Below are 24,290 nucleotides of genomic sequence, written 5' to 3'. Positions count from 1 at the left end.
GAGAAAAAGCAATAATTCAAGAATCTTGAATTTTTCAGGATTAGGATGTTATTTAATGTGCTTGAAACAATTTATTAAGTGTTGACTAAAGCCCTAAGAAAAGTGCCTCTCAAACACGAGTAAACTAAAAAACAAAACAAAACAAAACAAACAAACAAAAAAAACACGAGTAGACTGATACTCTACTCCCGAGCTGACAAAGGCTCGTGTTTTTATAAGTGCAGGTTTTTAAGCACAGCAGGGGAAAAAAAAACCCACAAAACTTAGAGAACTTAATCACATTTGGCTGCCCATTATTTAAAATGTTAATAAATTTAAACAATTTAAATACTCTCATTTAATAAAACACCCACACAATGACAAGAATGAGACTTTAATCAGTTTTAAGTGGAGTTTATAACACTAAGAGATAAAGGGCTGTTAACAAACACAATAACAAATGGACATCTGATTGGTATGAGGCATTATCCTGTACACATCATATGTTTTTGTGTATCCTCAGGGCATAGCATTTACACACAGAGCCACTGCTGCACAGCACAAGAGTATCTGAAGAGGCTGAATCAGAGGAAGGCTGTTTAACAGACTGGAGTTTTTAGGATATATATTCTATATGAAAACAGATTGAACTTTTGAACTGGCAGGGTAGAAGGCAACTCTGCCCAACACTGCATTAAAGCCCCCACGCAGGTGCACAGCTCCACCCCTTCCATCTGCATGCATGACACATTAACAGTATTTAAAGGTAAACGAGGCACTTTGTGGCAACCACAGCCATCGTTATGAACATATTGCACAAATTTTCTAGAACTAAACATGTAACTTGTACCCTACTTTTATTTTTTAAAGCTGAAACATTTGATGCTGCCGGTAAACTCCACTTAAGTTTATAACCTGTGCCACAGCAAAGAATGGTGATGCTATTTATTCAACTGCCCTGTAGTAATTATGGAAAAAAAAAATGTTTGAGGGGAGCTACAGAGGACTTGGGATGGCACAGGGCCCAACTGTAAGCTTTCTTAAAAAGTGATGCCTTCAAGTAACTTCAGACATGTAAGCGGCTGCACATCCAGAAAGTCTAAGTAAGAAAACATTCCAGAAACTCAAAGAGATTACCTACAGAATGCATTTCAGGCTAATTATGAATACTGTCATAAATAAAGTTTTAATTAGGACTCAAAAACCTTTCAGTCATAGCAATTCTTGTCAAATTCTATGGGGATGGTAACTGAAATAAAGGAGAGTAGTATGTATAATATATATTTATATATATATAATATATATATATAATGCCATATCTCCATTTCCAATGACTACACCATAAAATGTAAGCAAGGCTTCTCAAAAACATTGAAACATTCAAAATCAAAACCCTCATTCAGACCTTCACATTCCAAAGGAAAAATATAACAGTGCAAAAGCCCATTATAATGTCATTATTTATGACCTGGCCCTCCATGTTACATATTGGAACAACACAAGTTATGTTTTAATATACTGTGCCCAAAACTGTAACAAATAACAGTATTAATAACTATCGTCAAAACATGAATAGTTGATTTTCATTTTAAGTCAACAATTTTCAGCTTTTATGAAAGATAAGGTGGCATATAAATTTCAATGCTGAGATCTTAGGAACAGTTGTCTCTACCAATTTAACTTATGAGCAGTCAATGAATTCTCTATATATATCAATGTTTAAATACAAATGTGTAAATCCTAAGAGCTTTGTTAAAAATTTAAAAATTTTACTTGTTGAATGAAATGGATGAGGTATGGAAAACATGTCAACATTATTTACTAAGAATATTTTAGATGAAGTTCTGCCTAATTTATTTACCATCAAATTCTATAAATGCTGCTCTAGTAGGTCTTATGCAATCTGTATTTGTAAATTAACTAGGTCAGACCACAGCTAGTGAACAATTTCAGCACCAATAAGTTATTGAAAATGAGATTTTACACCATTAAGAAATAAATTGGCTGGATATTTAAATGTCTCCAGGTCAAGGTATAATTTGAAATACACCAAATTTCTGTGGGGGAAAAACTTCTTTTAAATAGTATCTTCACATTAGCTTTACAATAGTAGTTGTACTCTGCTTAGAATCATATGCAGTCTGGGCATATCAAATATATGATATTTAAGAAGTTAAATTGAAGCCCTAGTCCTAACTCTAGCACTACGAAGAAATGATTCAACACTGCACATTTAAAAAAAAAATCTATTCTTTCAATAAAAACCGATAAAAGCGTTATGTGGGACAATTTCTACTGAAAAAGTAAATGCCTTATTATTTGTGCAGTGTTGAAAATTTACTGCAACTCTAATTTCCTTTTTAACACAAATAATGTTCTTTTAAATATAAACATTATATGTATTCAGTATTCAAGTAAAATTCCCTAACAGTTAATGACATTTAAAAAATGTGCAAAACTGCAAAACTCATTGTAATAGAATGTGTAAGGTCAAAAGGGCGGAACGGCTGACAGCTATTGGATTGAGTAAGTGCATCATAAATCTTTAAAGAAAAAAAACGCTTACTGTAGAATCTCAAATTGAAATTTCCTGTGCAGCATTACAAAATATTTTATATTCAATTGAGAAAAAAGAAGCTTGCAGGCAGCACATGAAGCATCCACAGCAGGTATATGATTGAAAACTAATAAAGTTAAGTGTAGGTTGTTGACTGATGTAGTACTAATAGCATCTGACTTTTCGCACTGGCCTTGATTACACAGGAGATGGAGCAGTCATTACAACTGAAAAAAATATATTTAATAGATCATTGTCAATTTTTGTAATGTTTCAAGCCCATTCTTTGTTGATAGCCTCCACATTTATATGGTTAAGTCATTGTTGCTGTGTTTCTCATCTATGACCACATTATTTTTAATATCCCTTCATTTGTGGATTCTTAAGAAGAAGTTGTGGAAGGTTCATTCCTGTACCCCAATACAGATTCACTCCCTCTAGCTGCCTTTTCTAGCACCAATATGCTTTAAAAAAAATAAAATGCACAAAACGACAAGCAGTGACAGCGGCCAATTCCTCAAATGTCCAGATTAATAACTGTAGCATGCTAAAGAAAGGTGCATGAAATAGCTGGAGATGGTCTATGGTCCAGAGTTCAGCATGACAGATCTCCCTTTCTGAGCACTCCCTCCATTCCCCTAACCCAAATACATGCATTAGAATGTAGCAAAACCCTCAAGAAACTCCTCTTAGCCAACTGCAGACTTATCTGTTGCCACAAGTGCAAAGGGGTAGGATGTGAACCTGTATATCACAAAACTCTTTAGCCACTTCAGTTGGTGACAGAACACAAAATGAGAAATCCCTACGTATACACATCAGTCTGTCTCCACTTTTTATAAAACTGGAATAAAATGGGAAAGTGCCATCTTTATTTATCCTAATTGAATTTTCAATGTCCTTTTGACACAAAAAGGTATATACATGACACAGCTACACAACCTTTTTTCAACTGGACAACAAGTGTCAAAACCCCGTGGATGTATAGGGCAAAACGAGATTGGTCAGGAAGAGAGAATTGTTCCTATAACTGGTAATCTGACACAATGTCCTATTGCCATTAAAAAAAAAAGGTCCAATTTCAGTTTATTCAAGTTTGTTTTCATGGTGTTTTATCCCTCTTGATTAAAAAAAATTCAGACTTTTGTGATTTGTGTGTGCTGATCTTCATCAAAGGGTTCATTCTCTGGGTCAGAGTCAGTGGTGTCAGAATATCTATAATGATCAGGTTCATTGTCACTAACATCTGGCGTCACAGAAGTTGAACTGCTAGCCTCCGGGTTTGATGGCTCCTCTACGGTTTTTGTGAAGTACAGCTTCACCTAGAGAAAAAAAGGCAAAGTTTAAATGGAAAATCCAGGAATCTGACTCATCTTAAATTACTTGGCAAAGATACATATTTTTAGCAGGTTCGTTTTTAAAAGTGCTGTGGCACACAGGATCTCGAAAAGGCAGTTGTCTTTTCAATGACCCTCTTCTTCAGTTTTCCTCTAGGTTTTCTTGTTACACACTGAAAAGATACACGAGTTAACATACTCGTCTTTAATAAGCGGAAGCTGCAAGCATTAACTAATTCCACAAGAGATGCACTGAGTTCATCAATCGTTTACAAAATGTATTTTCAATCACAAAATTCAATGAAAAACAGCTGAGTTCCAAAAGAATGTTTCGCTTACTACCTGTCTGAATCTTTGTGCATTTTCTGATACAAATAATATTAAACAAATACAAGTATTATAAAAACACTGAGCAACAATAATGTTTAGGATCTCATTAGCCCTCGAGGTTAAGAACAGCATACAATGATCTAAGGGCCTCTGCAGGCGGTGCTGAGTAACCTGTCAAACAACTCAACAAAGCAGGTATTTCCATCTGCGAGGACAGGAAGCTAAGGCCCAGAAAGGCAAGTAGGTAGTGGATGTGAGGCTTTGATAGAATCTGCCATGAAACCCCTCCCCTGTTTTCCAATAATCAGCATCAATTCCCCTCATCTTACATCCAGCATCCCGTTCCATCAGTAAATCCTTTCAGTTCCACCTGCAGAATGCCATCTCCACCCACTCTGATGGCTTCTCACTGCCCCACTAGCGCTGCCACCGCTAGTCCAAGCAACCACTATCTCCCGTCTGGAAGAGACCACTGTAGCAACTTCTTACCTCACCTCCCAGCTCTGTTCTTGCCTCCTCTCCCTAACTTTCCTCTCCAGTCCACATTTTAAAAAATATTTTATTTATTTATTTGACAGAGAGATAGAGAGCGAGCATGAGCAGGGGGGAGAGGCTGAGGGAGAAGCAGAAGCAGGCTCCCTGCTGAGCAGGGAGCCCGATGGGGGGCTCGATCCCAGGACCCTGAGATCATGACCTGAGCCAAAGGCAGATGCTTCATGGACTGAGCCACCCAGGCACCCCTCCAGTCTACATTTTAAAGACAAAATTCAGATGACATCCTTCCTGTGCTGAAAACACCTCAACGTCTTCAGACTCCGATTGCCGCGCTTTAGTCAAAATGACTGCGTATCTACTGCTCCCCAAACATGAGAATCATTCCTGTCTCAGAGCTCTCATCCCAGGTATTTGTACAGCTCACTCATCTCATTTAGGCCTCCGATGAAATGTCACCTTCTCTTAACTACCGAGCTAAAACATACACCAAGGTCATTCTCTATCCCACTTCTACTTTCTTTGTTCATAAGTACTTACCATCATATATCTGCTTACTGATAATTGAAATAGTTTTTATTTGTAAACATAAATATTTAATCTTATTAAAAAAGGAAACAAAGTAGCAGCAGTCACACTTTAAAAGCTATTAATTAAGGAAAATGCAGACTTAGGTAAAAGATAGTAATGGAAACCCACGGATTCTAAAAGATACTTCTAACCACTTAAGAGAACTGTAAGAAGTAAAGGCACTTAGTACTGGACTTACTTTCACTTAAAATATGTAGGCCCCCCCCCCTTTATTTTTATGATTACTTGCAAGATTCTCACACCTATCAGCTCAGGGTAGGCTTGCCGCATGTTCTAGAAATGGAATGAGGCAAAACAAGTAAGAGAGAATGTTTGCAAAGAGAAAGGAGGAAGGTATGGTGAAAGGAAGGGGGGAGGTCAGAGAGAACAAGAAACAGGAAAGGGGAAGGTAAAAAGGACAAATTACCAGTGGAAAACATTGACAAATCACATTTTTTAACCTGGAAAATTCTTATCAATGCACAGGAATAGAAATACACACATCACATATAGACATAAGTAATGATCCAAATAATTCCATTATATGAGGAAGCAGACAGAGCTTCAGAAAGGGAGTAACAGGAGGATGATGGGAGAAGGCCTCTCAGAGCACCAGGCCTGAAGCCAGGGCTACCACATGGAAGGGTAGCCAAATGCAGGAACGGCAAGGGAACGGGGGCAGGTGGAGACGTACAGGGAGAGGAAAGGAGAGCTCAGCCTCTGGCAGAACTGAGGAGAGACCAGGATGGGTGGGTCTCAGAGCAGCAGGTCATGGCGAGAGCTCACGTAGGAGGAAGGCCTGTGCTCAGTTAGGCAGGTCCTTATAAGTCGTATCAAAAAACCACAAGGTCTTTAAAAAGTATAAAAAGGAGTGACACAATGTCTATTTTAAGATCACTTTGAGGAGTTGAAAATAAATTGGAAAGGGACAAACTCAGAAACAGTTAAGAACATCCCATATGAATCATTCACAAATGATGGAGTTCCCTTCTACCTCTTTCTTCCCCCATTCCTACTTCATATCCCATAAATTGAAGTTCCCTTCCCAATCCCTGCCCCACATGTCACCAAACATAAGCAGCGAAAGAGGTTTTTAAAAAAGGGGGAGGAAAAAAATAAAATAAATAAATAAATAAATAAATAAATAAATAAATAAATAAATAAATAAAAATTAAAAGGGGGGGGCAGCTTTTTGACTTTTGACTCTGTGTGCACATCCTTATTAGAAACTCAAGTTATTAATACCTAAATATTGCTTCTAAATAATACTTAAAATTCACTCATTCAAGTCCTTCACCAGCTAGACACCTAAACCCCCCACACACACACACACACAAAGAGCCACCCACCACTTCCTTAAAATGTCTTGAACCGACCTTAAAATTTGGAGAAAAATATCGGTTGGCCTTGTCTTTATTTGCTTTGTCGAGATCATTTTTTGTTAAAGTGAGTACTAGATATTCCTTGTCATTATCTGCACGTTCTATACTGCAAATACTATCAATTTCTTGATCACATAGACTTCCATTTTCTACTTTTTCTGAGGTTTCCTCTGGTCCTGGTATGAAGAATGTGTTAACCCAAAAGTGAAACATTTTGTCCTTTAAAAAAATAAAAAAAAAAAAGACAAATTTTAAATTGTTTTGAAAGAAGAAAACATATAACCTATATTCAACATTTGCCCCAAGAAGTCAATAAAATAAGCCACGTGTCATTTGACAGTTTGAATAAAGACAAACCTACAAATACTTGGCAATCTGTGGGTTACCTGTTGCATCTAACTCACACATGTTTATTCTTTTGTTCAAATTTTAGACCAAGAATGTGATTCCACAAGTTCTAAGATAACTTACGTTTGTTTTAAAACCAAAGTAAAATATTTCCTTTCTTGTCTAATGTTAGCTTTAAAAAATGTTTTGAGTTTGTATGTATGTGTGTATTAAACAATCAGATATGGGTTTAATGCTGTTTCAACAAGTTAACCATTACAAAATTTACTTTAACAAAGGTTCTTGAAATGTCAACACAACTTCCCGAGGAAGCACGGCAGATACATTTCTACTTCAGAAGCAACAAGAACACTAGTGGCTTCAGTTCCTTACATGACAATGCATGTGTTTGAAAACATTCAGTCTTGGGAGTTATACTATATGTTGACAAATCGAACTCCAATAAAAAAATATACAAATAAAAGAAAATGTTCATAATATGGGGGAAGGAGACAAGCAATTCTGACTTTATGTTATAAAAAAATGCCTATTAAAAAATTACTTCTTATTAATAATCAAAAAAAAAAACACAACAAATGTTCATCACTTCAAACCCTTCCTGACCAATACATAAAATGTTCTCTCTTTCTCTCTTCTTCTAATGACTGGAATTTGGCCTGTATGGGTCACTTGACAGCTAATGATGTGCAGCTTTGTGACATCTTATTTACCTGGTGCCTTAAATTGCCATTAAATCTGTTATTCTAACTTACCTTTGAGTTTTGCTATTTTCCCAGGAAGATGGTAAGACCCTTAAATATCCTACGTTTAACTGACTTTTTATCTTTTAACAGTACCTAGTAATCCTGTATGTAAGTCTTTAAAAAAATGTATTTGTTAATTTCAATTATTATAGCAAAGTCACTGAGTTAGTAACTGTACATATCTTTTACTTAGAGTCAAAAGAACATAAGCTAGTAATATTTAAATCTCCAAAAATGTGGATTCTGTTTAGGTACTGATTATATTAAACCTGTTTTTGTTTAAATCATAGCAACATTTGTAACAGGCAGGGGAAATCACATAAAATGGCAATATATGTAAAGTAATCCCAGTTAATGATATATTACAAATATTAATCTAATCTTCCATTTTACATGTATTAGTAATGTACACATGGTAACTAAAAGTGAGAACTTATACACTCCTACTAAAGATACAGGGAGACAGTGATGCAGGCGTCTGTTTTAAATATAAAATATAAACATTTTAGAGGCACCTAGCTAGCTCAGTTGGTATGTACTCTTGATCTCAGGGTCATGAGTTCAAGCCCCATGCTGGGTGTGGAGCCTAATTAAATAAATAAAAAAATTTTTTAAATAAAAAAATAAACATTTACATGTACCAGTCTTATAACAAATAGAAAAGAAAAAAATACCTTAATTTTAAACACTAGCTAACACTTCCCGGGCTACTGAAAAATTATTTTCCAAAGTTATCAAGATATATTTAACTTTCATTTATACAGAATAGGCAGGAAATGGGTTTCTGGTGAAGAAAAAAAAAAGAGTTTAACATTTTGTAAATTTCCCAGCTATGTGGATTCTGGATATAGAAAATAATATTTCTTCACATAAGTCAAGGTAGAGCTTAAAATTTTTGTAATAAATGAAACTTTAAAAAAAAAAAAAAGCTAAATATTGGGAAAACTAAATCAGTCCTATTACTGAGAATGTCTAAAGACTGGCAATATACTATGTGGAATGTCTATTGAGGCAGTAACAACATACAAAGCTAGTATTTTTGTTCATTACTATGCCACCTAAGGTGCATTCATTTTACTTTTATGTTCACACAATATTTTAAATCAAGAGAGTTTAAGAATTAGCTCTTGGGATCCCTGGGTGGCTCAGCATTTAAGCGCCTCCCTTCAGCCCAGGGCGTGATTCTGGAAACCCAGGATTGAGTCCCATGTCGGGCTCCCTGCGTGAAGGGAGCTTCTCCCTCTGCCTGTGTCTTTGCCTCTCTCTCTCTCTCTCTCTCTCTCATGAATAAAGAAATCTTTAAAAAAAAAAAAAATTAGCTCTTGAATTACCTAACTATGGCTCAGTAAGACGCAAACCTCACTTTCTAAACCTGCACATTTAATACATTTTTTCATTCTTTATTACTTCCTTTGCATACTTATCACTCTCCTAAGCTAAAAATCAAACTATTCGGTAAATTTGAGGAAGCTAAATATGATATGATCTGGTCTCGAGAAACATAAACCAAAATGGGGGGAAGTGTCATCACACAATACCACCATGGGACAGAGCTTATTTATACATAGAGACCGAATCTTTTATAAACTCAGGGTCCCTTGCTAACTTTTCCTTGGTAATTGATCATTCTTTCTCAAAGGATTGTAACTTTTTAAAAAAAGATTTTATTTATTTATTCCTGAGAGACACAGAGAGAGAGAGGCAGAGACACAGGCAGAGGGAGAAGCAGGCTCCATGCAGGGAGCCCGATGTGGACTTGATCCCAGGACCCCGGGACCATGCTCTGAGGCAAAGGCAGGCGCTCAACTGCCGAGCCACCCAGTAGTCCCAGATTATAACAGATTTAATGGGGTATAGAATCTTTAACATTTTTACAAAACTTCTCTGCATAACCTAGCTTACAGAAAATTCATCTAAAATTACAATGCCATAAGGACTTTTCCCCTAATAAGATTTGTTACCATTATAATGGCTCATCAATGCTCAAGTAAGCAAAGCGGGTGCAGATCAAACAGAAAACCAATTACAATTCACCAGATGGTTAGGCACAAAATATAGCCTGTAATCTCTCCTTACAGAATGATTCCTGTCTACCTAAATATTTTAAGCAAAAGTTCTGAGGTTACTATTCAAAATACAGTGATTTGGGATATTGTTCCCAATAAAAGTACAAACCTTTTTTAGCATCTTGTTCTGTTTGTGGAAGAACTCTACTTTGATGTCACCGCACACAGGCAACGGCTGAGGGAACTCAAAGTACATGAACTTGTCTTCCCGTCGTGTGGGTCCTGAATTGGAGGAATAGATCTTCACCTTTAGCTGGCAGACCACAAACTGAGGATCTGCACGGTTAAATACACGTTAGCATCATTTCACTGGAAATGCCTTCAAATGTCAAACTGTCAAACACCATTTTAATGGTTAATATTAGCAAAACACATAATATAGTAATTCTGAGTCTTTCACCCAGATCTAAAACAAATCAATGAAAAAGAAAAGTTCGAAAATTATAATCAGTACAAAAGTTTCTCTAATTTCAATCTTCAACGTAAGGTTCTATTCACTGGTTCTACTTCACAAATACTAACTCCCCAGAGTAGACTCTGGCACTACAATAACAGCAAAACTTTAACATTAAACTGTTAAAAATCTAATATAAATTAGATTTATAATTAAAAGGCTAAAATAATTTTCTGGTATATCTATGAACTGCAAAGAAAGTAACTGTAAAAAAAGATACTTGCTGCAGTATTTTAAAGTCTCTACCATGTAACAAAACCCACAAAATACAAATCATTACATGTTCACAAGACACATGAGAAAATAATTTATAACAAGATTATTAATAAATCCTATAACCACAAGACTCAATATTCATAAAAATATCAACCATTATTTATTTTACCTATAGTTCACATTTTATTTCTTAAAGTTATTATAAAGCCATCATCCTAAGAAACAGGAAGAAAAAGATTTGAAATGTCTGCAAAGAAACAGAACAGACTCAAGCACAAACTGTAGCACAATCTTCCTCCCTCCAAAACACACTCCATTTTCATTACCAAGTATTTTGGCTGTGGCCCCTGTCTGTTTTAAAGTAAAGTAAAGGGAAGGATTATATTGTGCTAGTGATTAACCTTATGACTAAGTAGTGGGTCTTGAAAGAAATATGCCAAGACAATTAAGAAATACAATTCTAAGCTTGCAAAAAGTACATGAAAATTTTCATACATACATACATACATATATGTATATATGAAATATGCACACATTTATAAACAGGCATAAAATCCTCAACACCAAAAGGCATCATCCTTAAAGATGCAAAAAGAAGTATCACATTGTTTATCAACATGCCCAACAAGTGAGAAAAAGGCAAAAGGCTTATCCAATCTAGATGCATTTTTCAGTTTAATACAGATGTGCTGGCTCATCTGTGAAGTATCAGCATCAGCACTCACATAATAAATAGGTTTGATAACAGCCTAGTGGGTTTTTCTAATATGAATTTGTGAGGCATTTATCATGAGAAAAAGGGTACTTCAAAAAGGGGAAACATTACACTAACAATCTGTCAATCATTTTCACTTCCTTGACTCAAGGTTCAAAGTACAGTGAGCCATTTTATAAGACTGTGATTCTGAAAATTTCACTAGGAAATCTAGCTTGAAGAAGCAAACAAAAAGATATGATTTCAAAGCTTCGATAAAAATCATCCAGGATGAAAATGACTTGTAATCTTATTAATCCAAACCACACTAGTTCAGAATCTGATAATCCTGATTTCAAAACTTTCAAAAGCATATTAACTGTATAAGCCAGGTATCAATTTAACTACATCTAAACTGTGTTTCAGGAATTCTACAGTTGTATGATCAATCCATAAGCTAATTACAAATCAGTATTACTTAGAATTTACCCCAAAAACTAAGCTAAACGGTTTTAATAAAAATAAGTGGGAAAGATTTCCTCAAATCACTAGAGAAAATAATTTCCTTTACAATATGCATTTCCCATCTTAGATCTCTAAGACCTAACTAATCAGAAGTCCAACATCAGCATGGTTCTGCTGACTTCTAAGACACACAGTATTTTCTCTTTGATATGACTGTGTTCTAAAGAAATGTACGTCAATACCTGATAAACAAAAATCAGAATTAAACTGTTCTGATATATGCATATTGATATACTGTATTGTGTATTGAAAGAAAATCACACTGATCATCTTTTACTAATGTTTCAACCCTTTTAGATGTAAAGAGTAAACTTTTTCTTTATTTAGGAATATTAGGACTATAATCCAGTAAGAAACCAGCTGCTGATCCCCAACAACTTTGCAGAAGCTTCTTTGTCTTCCTCACTGCTCCTGATCTTCCTCCTGAACCCAGACTCAGAACCCACCATGTCTCAGTCCTCCTGTTCTTTTTCCCTTCCCACCCTCTAGCCCCATACCTGATTAACACAGAAGGCTAGTTACTACTTTGTCTGTTGCCTGGTGCTTTCCAAAATACCAGATCTCTCTCTCTCACCCACACCTTCGAGAACCCACTGAGGATCTTCACATCAACAGCTCAACTGCACCTGACCAAAACAGGTTTAAAACCAAAAACATTCATGTCTCCAAGTCTCAGTGAGATTCATTTTTCTTCATCCCTTTTCTGAGAATTATTCACATGGCCAGAATCAAAACTGACAATATATTTAGATATAAACGGCAAAGGAAAAAGCAATCAAATCCCATGTGAATGCCTCAGCAAAGCACATCTGGCTTATGGCAAGTCCCATAACCGGAATCCTTTCTACCACTAGCCCCCCATCTTGCAACTACCACTTCCTACACAGCCAGACTTAAAACAGAGCCCAAGCCTCTAGAATGGTCACTGATGCCACAGTATCTCTCAAATCAGGTCTGATATCCCAATTCAGGGTCCTCTGACAGCCAGCCACACATCCCATCCTCTTCTGTTCTGTGTCCAGCTCATTTCCTACTGCTATGCTTTAAGTCAGGCTACTTCCTATTGCCTGTAATCCTTCAGTTTCAATGCCAATTTAACAGTATACTTCTCCACTGCTCAGTAAAGAGCTGGACCCCCTCCATGAAACTATCTGACAACCCCCAAAACTTTTATTTTTCTGAATATACCATTTATAATTTATAATATAGCGTCCCATTCAATTATGTATTATTTATAATATAGCTTCGTTACATAGTATTAAATCACAGTGCATAAATGGAGAACTAGAAAATTAGTAATGGAGTTTTTTTTTCTTTTTTTGAGCCTCGGTGTCCATCGAAAGATGAATGGATAAAGAAGATATGGTCTGTGTATACAATGGAATATTACTCAGCCATTAGAAATGACAAATACCCACCATTTGCTTCCACGTGGAGGGACCTAGAGGGTATTATGCTGAGTGAAATCAGTCAGTCGGAGAAGGACAAACATTGTATGGTCTCATTCATTTGGGGAATATAAAAAATAGTGAAAGGGAATAAAGGGGAAAGGAGAAAAAATGAGTAGGAAATATCAGAAAGGGAGACAGAACATGAGAGACTCCTAACTCTGGGAAACGAACTTGGGGTGGTGGAAGCGGAGGGCGGGAGGGTGGGGGTGATTGGGTGATGGGCACTGAGGTGGGCACTTGACAGGATGAGCACTGGGTGCTATTCTGTATGTTGGCAAATTGAACACCAATAAAAAATAAATTTAAATTTAAAAAAAGAAGAAAAAGTTTTCAGTAGTCAGTAATTTTTAGTTTAAATGCAATGCTAAGAGGCAAAACACAAAAACAAAAACAAAAACAAAAACAAAACAAAAGCCCCCAGACTGTTTAAGTATAGGCAGGCAGAACAGAACTGATAGATTTTTTGCTAGAGAGGCCAAAGTGGGAAAAAAAAAAAAAAAATCACACTAGATTCAAAGACGATTAAATGGAGTGTTTTTTTCTCTTATCTCCCTAAGATGTTGTACCTTTCTTTTGGCCCTTACACCTGGTACCTATCCTTTAAAACAAGCGAGAATTTTCCCTTTCTTTTTCCTTCTATGAATTTGTAAAGTTCCCATGTCAATCATCTCTGTTACTCCAGTGCCTTGCATCTAGAAGTCTTTTTGTTTATCCACAATCTCATTATTTTTTGACATATAGTTGACACACAATGTTGCATCAGTTTAAGGGAAACAACCCAGTGATCCCACAAGTGTATACATCGTGTTGTGCTCACCAGCAGTGTAGCAACCACCTGTCACCATGGGGTACTACAACAGTGCCAGGGACCACAGTCCCTTGTACTGTGCCTTTTTATCAGCACTTTTAAAACTTGTACTGAGAGACAGGGATCCCTAGGTGGCTCAGCGGTCTGACGCCCCGCCTTCGGCCCAGGGCATGATCCTGGAGTCCCGGGATCGAGTCCCACATCAGGCTCCCTGAGTGGAGCCTGCTTCTCCCTCTGCCTGTGTCTCTGCCTCTCTCTCTCTTTCTCTCTCTCTCTGTGAATTTATTTATTCATGAGAGACAATTTTTTAAAAAAAAAATTTTTTAATTAAAAAAACTGTACTGAGAGGACGAAACCATCAATGAGGTCTCCTAGAAGCCTATAACATGCTATATTAATAAATCTGTGGCCTATGATAAAGTTGTCCAGCTCTCAGAACACAAGCAAGATACGATGAAGGGGATTATACCTAAATACGAAAGATTAAAACCACCAAGAAATTAATTTCCTCAGTATAGGTTAATTTAAGTATAGAAATTTGTTAATCACATAAATCAGAAGCAAAGAAGCAAAACTTAAAGATAAAACTGAAAATCATTAGCAAATTACAAAATCTCACTGAAATACTATTCGAGGAATTAGAAGAAATACTATAGTAGTTTCTTATCTACAAACTACAAAATTGCCTCTAAGTAAATGAAACGTATTTCTTAAACAAGAACACATGACTGATCACTGCCAGGAAGAAACTGATATAAAATTCTGTTACAGAAAAAAGCAACAATAGTCTGGTCTTTTACTGGCTGGGTATGACTTCCTTTCATACATTCTCTCTTGACTAACTGCTTTGGGTCTAGGTATCAAGTATGAAAGCTTCTATCAGTCTAGAATAGAAGAGAAGCAAAACAGGACAGGGGCAACTGAGGGAGGCTCAGAGAGGTTAGGGTAAGAGGGAAATCAGTGCGAGGCAGGCATCACTGACATGACCTCTATTTAGTACATATCTAGAAAGTTTCAGATTTCAAAGTATCTTCATTTTACTGACGAGCAAACACAAAGACAGGTAGATGGTGTATCTGGGGTTACATAATCCAGTAAGGACAGAGCCAGAAGGAACTAGGATCTACATCCAGGTTGTCTCTAATACACACTTTGACTCAACCCTATTCACTTGACAGACTTCAGCTGGTCACCATGTCTTATAATTTCTTCCTCTGTATTGATTGACCCTGTCACCATTACTATCAACATCTAGTTGTCCTAAGATAGGAAGGAATTGGTCCCTGCTTCCACACCAGGAAACTAATGAATCCCACTGCCACTCTGATGCTGGATCTCTAATGGGATATAGGTTTTTTAGTCAGCTGGTTACAATTTAGGCTGCATTTGGTAGAGGCAGCAAAGAATATTTTTTTCATAAGTATAATTTAGCTTCTAAGGCATTAAAATCCATTGCTCTTGGCTTCCTTAGCCCAATGTGCTAAACTACTGAGCTACTTAGTTTGGATACTTCAGAAATATATACCCCTAGATAATTAAGTATGGTAAATTTCTTTCTAGATTTTAATGTAAACTTCTAGATATGTCTAGAAAAGTGTTCCATGTACTGGAAGGATGAAAATTTAGAGCACTTACTGCAAGTTCCGCCACTGAACATTGGAATAGTTTCAAACATCATCTTGTGAAACAACAGTGCCACTGGTCTATAATCCAGATGATTCTTTAACAGGTAGCTATAATAATACACATAGCGTCTCTGACTGGGAATAGTTACTCCCTGGTGGACAGAAAAAAAATAAAAATAAAAAAGAAAAGCCAAATTCAAAAGAAAAATTCCATTATAGTTATTTCACTAAATTGTTATGGTAACTGGGTTGTACCCACTGAAGAACATATATACATTAGAAATTTGACCTTGAATGATTAATATTTAAATCCAGCTTAACAACAGAGTAAATCAGAGCAACATTAGTACAAAGCAAAGTATCAGAGTAACTTTTCTCCCTTAAAATATAATTACTGTAATACCCTCATTTATACAATGGTAACAACAATGCTCCAACCTATGAACCCAATAAGCAAAGGCCACAGCATATCCAAAATAACTGTCAAAGGCATCTGCACTACAGCTGTGCTCTTTACACATAAGGCTTCCTGCAAAAATTTATGGACTTGTATTGAATACATAATTCCTCAAAAGCTTGGTTACTTATTTTTCAGGCAAACATGTCAGAATCAGAACACATAAAGGCAGAGTACCTCTAAGAGACAGAAATAGCAGCAAAAAGTGATGGCCTTAGACCCCCTCCCTCCAAAACAGGAATATGTAGCTGGCATAAATGTATGCAGGAGTTCCGTTACAGAGGTGCTTAAGAGATGTCCCTGAGCTGCACAGATCTCTTTGCAGAAGAAAACAGGCATACACAGAATGTTTAGAGAAAATATAAGTATTACAAATGCTAAAAAAAAAAACAAAACAGAAACAAAAAACAAAAAACGTAATTCATGTGCTATTAAAAAAACAACCAACCCTATCTTATCTAAAGAAAAAATCTAGTGTGTGCAGCCATGCATTCATTAATGCTGCTGAATAAATGAGGTATGAGGTCTCCTTCCCTAGGACATGTGTGATTTCAGGAAAGTGTAAGCATTTGACTTAGAGATAGAAGGTAAATAGTAACATGAAGCCATCTGACAGTTGAAAGTTACTTGCAGAAAACTTAAAAGTATATTCAAGAGAAAAAAGAATTTACAATATTTTAAAGTTATTATTGGCATGTGAATCTCTGCATGTGTTTAAAGACTCTGGACACAAATGCTTTTCTTCCCTGTAGTGAAAAGTATAAAGTATGTTAATGTGACTTTAAAGACCGATATACAGAATGGTAGGTAAAGAGGTATTCACTCTAGTATCCTTAGGTTTGTTGGGGTTTTTTTTTTTAAGGGTAGCATGAGGGGAGCCTGGGTGGCTCAGTTGGTTAAGCATCTGCCTTCAGCTCAGGTCATGATCCCAGAATCCTGGGATCGAGCCCCACACTGGGCTCCCTGCTCAGCGGGGAGCCTGCTTCTCCCTCTCCCACTCTCCCTGCTTGTGTTCTGTCAAATAAATAAATAAAAATCTTTAAAACAATAAATAAAGGGTAGCATGATTTCATTACAATTAAAAAAATACATCAAAAACGGTATAAAAGCCATTTCAAATCAGGACAAATGAGTTAAGATTCTGGCTATAGGGCAAAGACCACACAATCAGAAGACTTGGAGTTGAAAGCTGACAGTCAAAATACCAACTCTGATTTGTTTCTTCAGGAAAATGAAGACAATACCTACCCTGTCTTCTTCACAGGATCCTTATGAGGAGTAAACAATAAATGCATTTACACAAAAGCTTGCTAAACCTACAAAATGTTACACAAATCCTAAAATTAGCAGTTTTACAAATCCTATCTACATTTGGAGTATAATTTTGGAAGAACTGGAATTTTAGTTCTGTGTACAGTATTTTCTTAAAGAAACAGTAGTAAATAATGTTACTGTGAAAAGCTCCTATAAAAAACTAAGGTTGAAAATCATTATTAAAGTCTGAAAAGTGTTTAAACTTAAAATGACTTATTATATCACACTATTTAATACTACTTCAGTAAACAACTTATCATTCACATTAATCAAGATAAAGCACAGAATTGCAAAGCAGGTAGGGGGAGAATAGCAGATGGATGATGGCTGGAAGGAATCCTTTTTGAACCATATGAATTTATGATTTAGTCTAAAAATTAAATTAAAATTCAAGAAATTAAATCAATGGAAGTCTGTAAGACCAAGCTATCAAGTTGTCTATTGGGGTTTAGTGGAATGATAGATGATATTTTCCTCTTTATCTTCCTGGTGTAAGTTTGTACGAATAATTAAAAGGTTTGCAAAGCTTTAATTTTTCTCAAGTAGCAAGCGATTGGTAGCACATCTATAATGCAGCTATTTATATATTGAGTTAATCTCTGCCAAAAGGGCAAGGCAAATGTATAGAGAAAGAATATATGAACCTACCAGATGTCAACCCTGGATGAATAATTTGTGTGTAAATATAAACTGAACCAAATTACTGACACAATTCAAAGAGAAACACTGGAAAGTACAATTTAAATTTAATTATTTTACTATCAAAATATGCATAATTTCACCTCTATAGTTTAACTTTGCAATTCCTACCAAGCACTACCTCAAATTCCATGTATTAAACTTGCAGAAATAACAGAGTTGGAAGACTCAAATATGTATGGACCACGGGCTTCAGTTGTGTCCTTCTCTCTAGTCTCATCTCTCATGGCCACAATGCACACTTACTAAAATTAAATTAACAGTAATAAATCACTGTTATTTAGATTTTGAAATAAAAAGAATAAAACTTCTGTACTGAATTGATATTGCAATTTTTACATTTCAAATATTTCCTGAATGCATATACTGAAAACAACTGTTTTTACCTACTGCATTTTGACGATAAAGACTAAAATCTCCTAAAATCTAAGAAATGAACATGTTAATGATCTTCAAAAATTTATTTTATACGTGTGAAAAGAAGGCTGAACTTCAAAGCTCTTACAGATTAAAAGATGACTACATGTTTTCAAAATTTCCATTCTTCATTCAAATTAGCCAAGAACATTTAAGTTAAATTGGTCTGTGACCATTTCCCCAAAGTATAGTTCCACCCTCTACCACTAATGACAATCTTATATTTGTAACCTTTTTTCCTCAAATGTAACTTTTAAAACATTCTAATCTTAGTTACACTTGACATTCTTGAGGTCGACTTCACACCACCTTGCTGGCCATCATCTCAAAAAGCAGCCACTGCTTCTTCGATTCCCTCAGGTTAACAGACCAGGAGGAAAGGCCCGGGAAGATGTGTGGTGCTCCTCCCAAGGGCTACTGCCTTTACTCAGTCTCACCTACTACTTCCAATCTTTCATTTCCATACCTTGTTTTTCTGGTACACACATTAAACTCTCAACCGCCAGGACTGCAGCACTATGTTCACAATTTTTTTAAAAAATTTTTTATTTATTTATGATAGTCAGACAAACAGAGAGAGAGAGAGGCAGAGACACAGGCAGAGGCAGAAGCAGGCTCCATGCACCGGGAGCCCGACGTGGGATTCGATCCCGGGTCTCCAGGATCGCGCCCTGGGCCAAAGGCAGGCGCTAAACTGCTGCGCCACCCAGGGATCCCCAGCACTATGTTCAAACCACCTCTCTTCCAATCCTGTCTCAGACATCATCCTCAGTGAATTTAGCTCCTACTTTATTGGGAACTCTTGAGGTTATCCAGTGTGGATACTCTCAAAATTCCCTTCTCCCATCTTAAAATTTTTTTCACTCCTGGCCATTTTGTAAGGAGTTCATGTCAACTTAGGTTCCATTTTCGCAAGTGCTCTATTAATTAACCTCTCCCTGGCATTTGTCTTTGTTCTACCTGTCTCCTTCTAATAATCAGCTCAGGTAACCCTTATCCTTTATCCAAAACAATTCAAAGACTGAAAATGCACTCTCTCTCCAAATCTCGTATCTCTCTCAAATTGTCACCCTCCTTCTCCACATAAATTCTCAAAGGTAAGCCTCTGCTCCTTAACTCACAGGAGTCTGTTATCATGAGTCTGATTTCTTAATGGTCAATAGTTCTAAATGGTTATTTCCTATTATTTGCTTAGTCCCATCCTGTACCCTTTTTCATTGCCTTTTTCATTTGCAAACAGTAAACCACTTCAACTAATAATTTCAAGCACTGATTGTATGAAAATGCCAATCAAATCAATAAATCTCTTTTAAAGCTCTTTTCCAAGGAACAAGAAGAGAAAGGGGAAACACAAATTATACATTAAGTTTGAGAAAGTTCTCTGCCTCTGTGATAGGAGATATTCTCTAAGGTTTTCTCCTACCCTTACTATCTCTTCTCATCCCTAGCTGTAGGCACAGCTCAAAAATCTGACCTGAGCAAGCCCTTCTTTATCAATCCCCTTTGTTATAGTAGTTTAATTATCAATCTTATACATTATCTCCAAAGCCTATATCTCTCAATATGACTTTATTCCCAATTCCCAGTCCAGAATTTCTAACACTGGAATGGACATTTCCAGCTGGAAATTTCAGAAACACTTAAAATACAACATATCCAAAAACTGAAGCTTTCCTATTCTTGCATGGACCAACCTCTATTATTTATATTAAATGATATTCACTGTATTCCCTGGCATCTGAGCCCCAAACCTCTTTGAATACCACCAGCACCACTGTTGATTGAACCATTACCATGTTCTTCACATTGTTCTCAGTACTTTAATAAATATAATTTAGTACTCATGAAGTGGGTATTATTGGTAACACCATTTTATAGATGAGTTAAGGTCACACATCTTGTAAGTAACAGAACTAAGTTTCACCCCAGTACTCCCAACTCCAGAGTTTACACTCAACCACTGATACTATCCTGCCATCTTCTTCCTGCAAGAGTAAAGGAAACAACCTGAGAGGCAACAGTGAACTACACAGGGTTATAGAAAAGAAGGGTAAAGAAACCCCTGCACTACAGCAAAGCCCCAGGCAGCAGAGTAAAGACAGAGACTGGTCAGCAGATCAACTGCCTGGGACATACACAATGCACACGTGCGCACACGCATGCACACACACACACAGGATGTACAAAATGGAAAGCACACTAAAGGTCAAAATTCATTTAGAATACTCTTAGTAGATTTCTTCACATCTATTCAGATGCCAAAATCCAGACTTTGACATACCTCTCAAAATACCAGTTCTAGTTTTGTGTGGTAATTCTAATTCAGTCACCTCCTGCAATGTTGCAATAGCCAAATGATTATCGGCCTCTGATTTATCTTCTCTCCAAACTATTTTTATACTACTCTTTGATTAACTTGATAAAAGTCTAAGATTAATCATACTAACAATTCATAATGCTATATGGTTTCTCAGTGACTACTCAAATAAGAAAATGTATCACACACTGTAATTCCAACATAAAAATACAGCCCAACCTCTTTTCCACCCATACTTCTCACAACAACCTTGAATGTGCTTTTACTTTTGACCAAACCAAAGTACTAATTTCTCCCATATCATACTTGCTGTTTTTTTAAGTATGCTATCTTTTTCAGATTAAGGACATTAATCTGCAAGCAGTCATCTGGAAGTCTTATATATTTTCTAACACCTAGACCAACTAGATAACAGAATTATTTGATACTTCCAGGCTGGATAGCAGCCACCTGAAATACAATTCTGATTAGGTACATGTTGAGGGTTCCTACACATTTTCATTGTTGGATAGTCTGCTCAAATTTTGTATTTCACCTTGAAGCAATGATGTTCACTGAAAATTGCTTATTTCCCATTGAAATTTTCAAATTCATTAGCACAGACCTAAATTTTGTTACCTCCACACTGTAGTTGTCACCTTTCTCAAACTTAATGTATAATTTGTTTCCCCTTTCTCTTCTTGTTCCTTGAAAAGAGCTTTAAAAGAGATGTATTGATTTGATTGGCATTTTCATACAATCAGCGTTTGAAATTATTATTTGAAGTGGTTTACTGTTTGCAAATTCACAATCTTTATTAATCCCTCTTTCCTACTGGTTATTATCTTAATAATCTCTAAAATATATTTGTATTTCCCCATTGACCCAAAATTATGTAAGTAACTGGCTTTAAATTTCCAAATGGTTGATTTGATTTAACTTAAAAAAAAAAAAAGTCTCTAGCTGGGGACGCCTAGGTGGTTCAGTCAGTTAAACATCCAACTCTTGGTTTCGGCTCAAGTCATATCTCAGGGTTGTGGTATCAAGCCCTGTGTCAGGCTCCTCATTCGTGCAGCATCTGCTAGAGATTTTCTCTCCTTCTGTTCCTCCCCTGCTTGCATTCTGTCTCAAATAAATAAATACAATCTTTAAAAGCATAGGGAAAAAAAAACAAAATTATATATTTAAAAAAAATGTCTAGCCATTCCGAATTATAATCAAGGAATGGGGTTGACATATTTCTACTTGGGAGATGAGATTTTCTTTGCAGCTGACCTAATGAATTATTAAACTTGGTAACTGATTTCTGGATGACAAAAAAAGAAAAAAGATACATTTTGTGGGGTATTTTTATTGTATTATTCAAGCCATCTATATATCTTATTTTGAACCTTCTTGATCTTCAAGTAAAGATTCCTATTACTGTTGCTTTTCCACCAATTTTTTTCTCCATTTCTTCCAGCTTTTGCTTACTGTATTTGATGTTACATTTAGCACATAAGAGTTCGTAACTGATAAATCTTCATAATCTGGAGTGTACCCTGTGTTAATATAAACTGACATTCTTGATTTAGTTTTATACATTTTGTTGTAAATGCACTCTGATAATGATATCCTGTCATCTTCTTTTAAAATTTACATTTGCCCGATGTATCTTAAATGAACCACTTATTTTCTAACCTGAGTTGTTCTATGTAAGTCTCTTGTATATGACTAATCTCTTTAAAAAACCCAGAAACTTAGAAGTATAGGTTATACACATCTCTCAAACCTAGAACACTGTCCTAGTACTTCCAAGCCAGAATTCAACCTGGATACCACAATACAAGATGTGAAAGGTTTTGCTCATATTCTGTACCCTTGAATCATCTTCTCTAAAATGACTACAATCCAGATTCATCATTTAAAAAAGTATTTTTCTACTTCAGTAAACTTCACTGGCACTTCCAAACTCAGAAATAATGTCAATGTTTTAAAATAATAGTGTTTGCTTGAAGCTTGAAAATCTATGTTTCAGAATGTTCACAACAAGATTATTACAGGAAAGTAATTCAACAAAGGAAGAAGTATAGCTCTTAGGAATGGTCACCATTACAGTGACTACATATAACAGTAGTTCTTATATATTAAGCTAAGTGCCAGACATTTTACATATACTAGAACTTTGTAAGACAGAGACTATCACTTCTATTTCAAGGATAAGAAAACAGTCCTGGTGCACATAATTATCCTGTTCAAAACCCAGAGTTGAATCTAAATATGACTCTGATTCTAGAACTTTAAACTCCAATGTCCTGGGTTTTACTAACAGCACACAAACTTACAAGGTAATGCAAAAGAAGTCACAACCTGTTTGAGCACTGTTTTTCCCATTTATGAAGAGTCTCCAAAGTTTATTCTCGTGCTTTGGTTCCATGAAACTTATTGTAAGTAATGTATCAACAACAGTGCTGCATGAACCACAGAATCCTTCCAACTAATACAGAGCAGACCACTGGCACTGTTGTCTCTGTACCTCATCCTTTCCCCCTTGGGAAGCTGTCATTCCCCCCGTGGTTTTGTGGAGGTGGGATGGGCTCTATTCTTCAGCATCAGATATATGTCCCAAGCCTCCAGCCGGAATGTTTGGTTCAGGGATGGGTGCATACTCGAATCCAGGTAAATCAGAACCTAATCTAGGAATTTCTGCTCTAATTCTAATTCCCCTCCTACTGCAGTTATTCAAGTAGACAGAATGTAAACCTGGAACGACTAGGAGTCATACCTGGCTATTATTTGCATAGTGCCTCCCTGAAAATAAAGCATAGAGAAAATGGGAGAGCTGAGAGAGATTACCCACACCTGTTAGGCATCTACGTCTGGGCCAGAGCTCTTTAGGCTATATAAGCCAGTATAAATGTCTCCTGTGTTTATGCTCCTTTGAGTTGGGCTTCTGTGAGTGGAAACTGAAAGAGTTCTAATGCATTATAATATAACTACTTTTTTTTTTAATTTCTATTTCTACTTTGGGGATCAAAATAATAAAGAGTAATAATTGGGACAAGAGAACAGAGCACTGTAGAAAGAATACTAGATTTGTGGTTAAGAGACAGTTTGAGTCATTACACAGATAGATGAAATGACCTCGGATAGACTGATCATCACAGATTTATTTGAACATTATATCAGAATAGGTCTGAACTAAATCATTGCTAAAGTCCTTCAAGATACAAAAATCTTATAATTTAATGAATATGTAAATTGTATAAGAGGCTTAAATACCATGTATTAGAGGAACACAGTTTAGCCCAAAAGAATTAATGTGTTAGAAAAAATAAGAATGTTATATTAGGAGTTGTTCTTTTTGTTTTGTTTTTATTGAAAATGAGAAGAATTAAAGTTTAAGTAAGGAGAAAAATGAGAAAATTTTAATAGGTTATCATATGGGGAAATTTAGTAAGTAACTAGAAAACATAACCTGACTATATCTATCAGGACATAAAAATTCATTCCTCAGACAAACTAGAAAATTTCCTCTTCTTGGGATCACT

At 36.0% G+C, this 24,290-nt stretch overlaps 1 protein-coding gene across 2 annotated transcripts in view; it reads right to left on the bottom strand.

The window, feature by feature from the left end:
* Window positions 1-357: 357 nt before the first annotated feature.
* Window positions 358-24,290, bottom strand: part of PTEN (phosphatase and tensin homolog) — an 88,359-nt gene continuing 64,426 nt past the window's right edge. For both annotated transcript variants that reach the window (XM_041729486.1, XM_041729487.1), the window contains 4 exons: window positions 15,588-15,729; window positions 9,914-10,080; window positions 6,642-6,866; window positions 358-3,858 (listed from right to left, as the gene is read on the bottom strand). In XM_041729486.1, the coding sequence (XP_041585420.1) occupies window positions 3,673-3,858; window positions 6,642-6,866; window positions 9,914-10,080; window positions 15,588-15,729 (720 nt within the window). In that variant the 3' untranslated portion in view covers window positions 358-3,672. The remainder of the gene's footprint in view (window positions 3,859-6,641; window positions 6,867-9,913; window positions 10,081-15,587; window positions 15,730-24,290) is intronic.

Source organism: Vulpes lagopus, chromosome 14 (assembly GCF_018345385.1).
Source record: "Vulpes lagopus strain Blue_001 chromosome 14, ASM1834538v1, whole genome shotgun sequence".
Classification (NCBI taxonomy): Eukaryota; Metazoa; Chordata; class Mammalia; order Carnivora; family Canidae; genus Vulpes; species Vulpes lagopus.
This window is presented reverse-complemented; position numbering and strand designations above follow the sequence as displayed.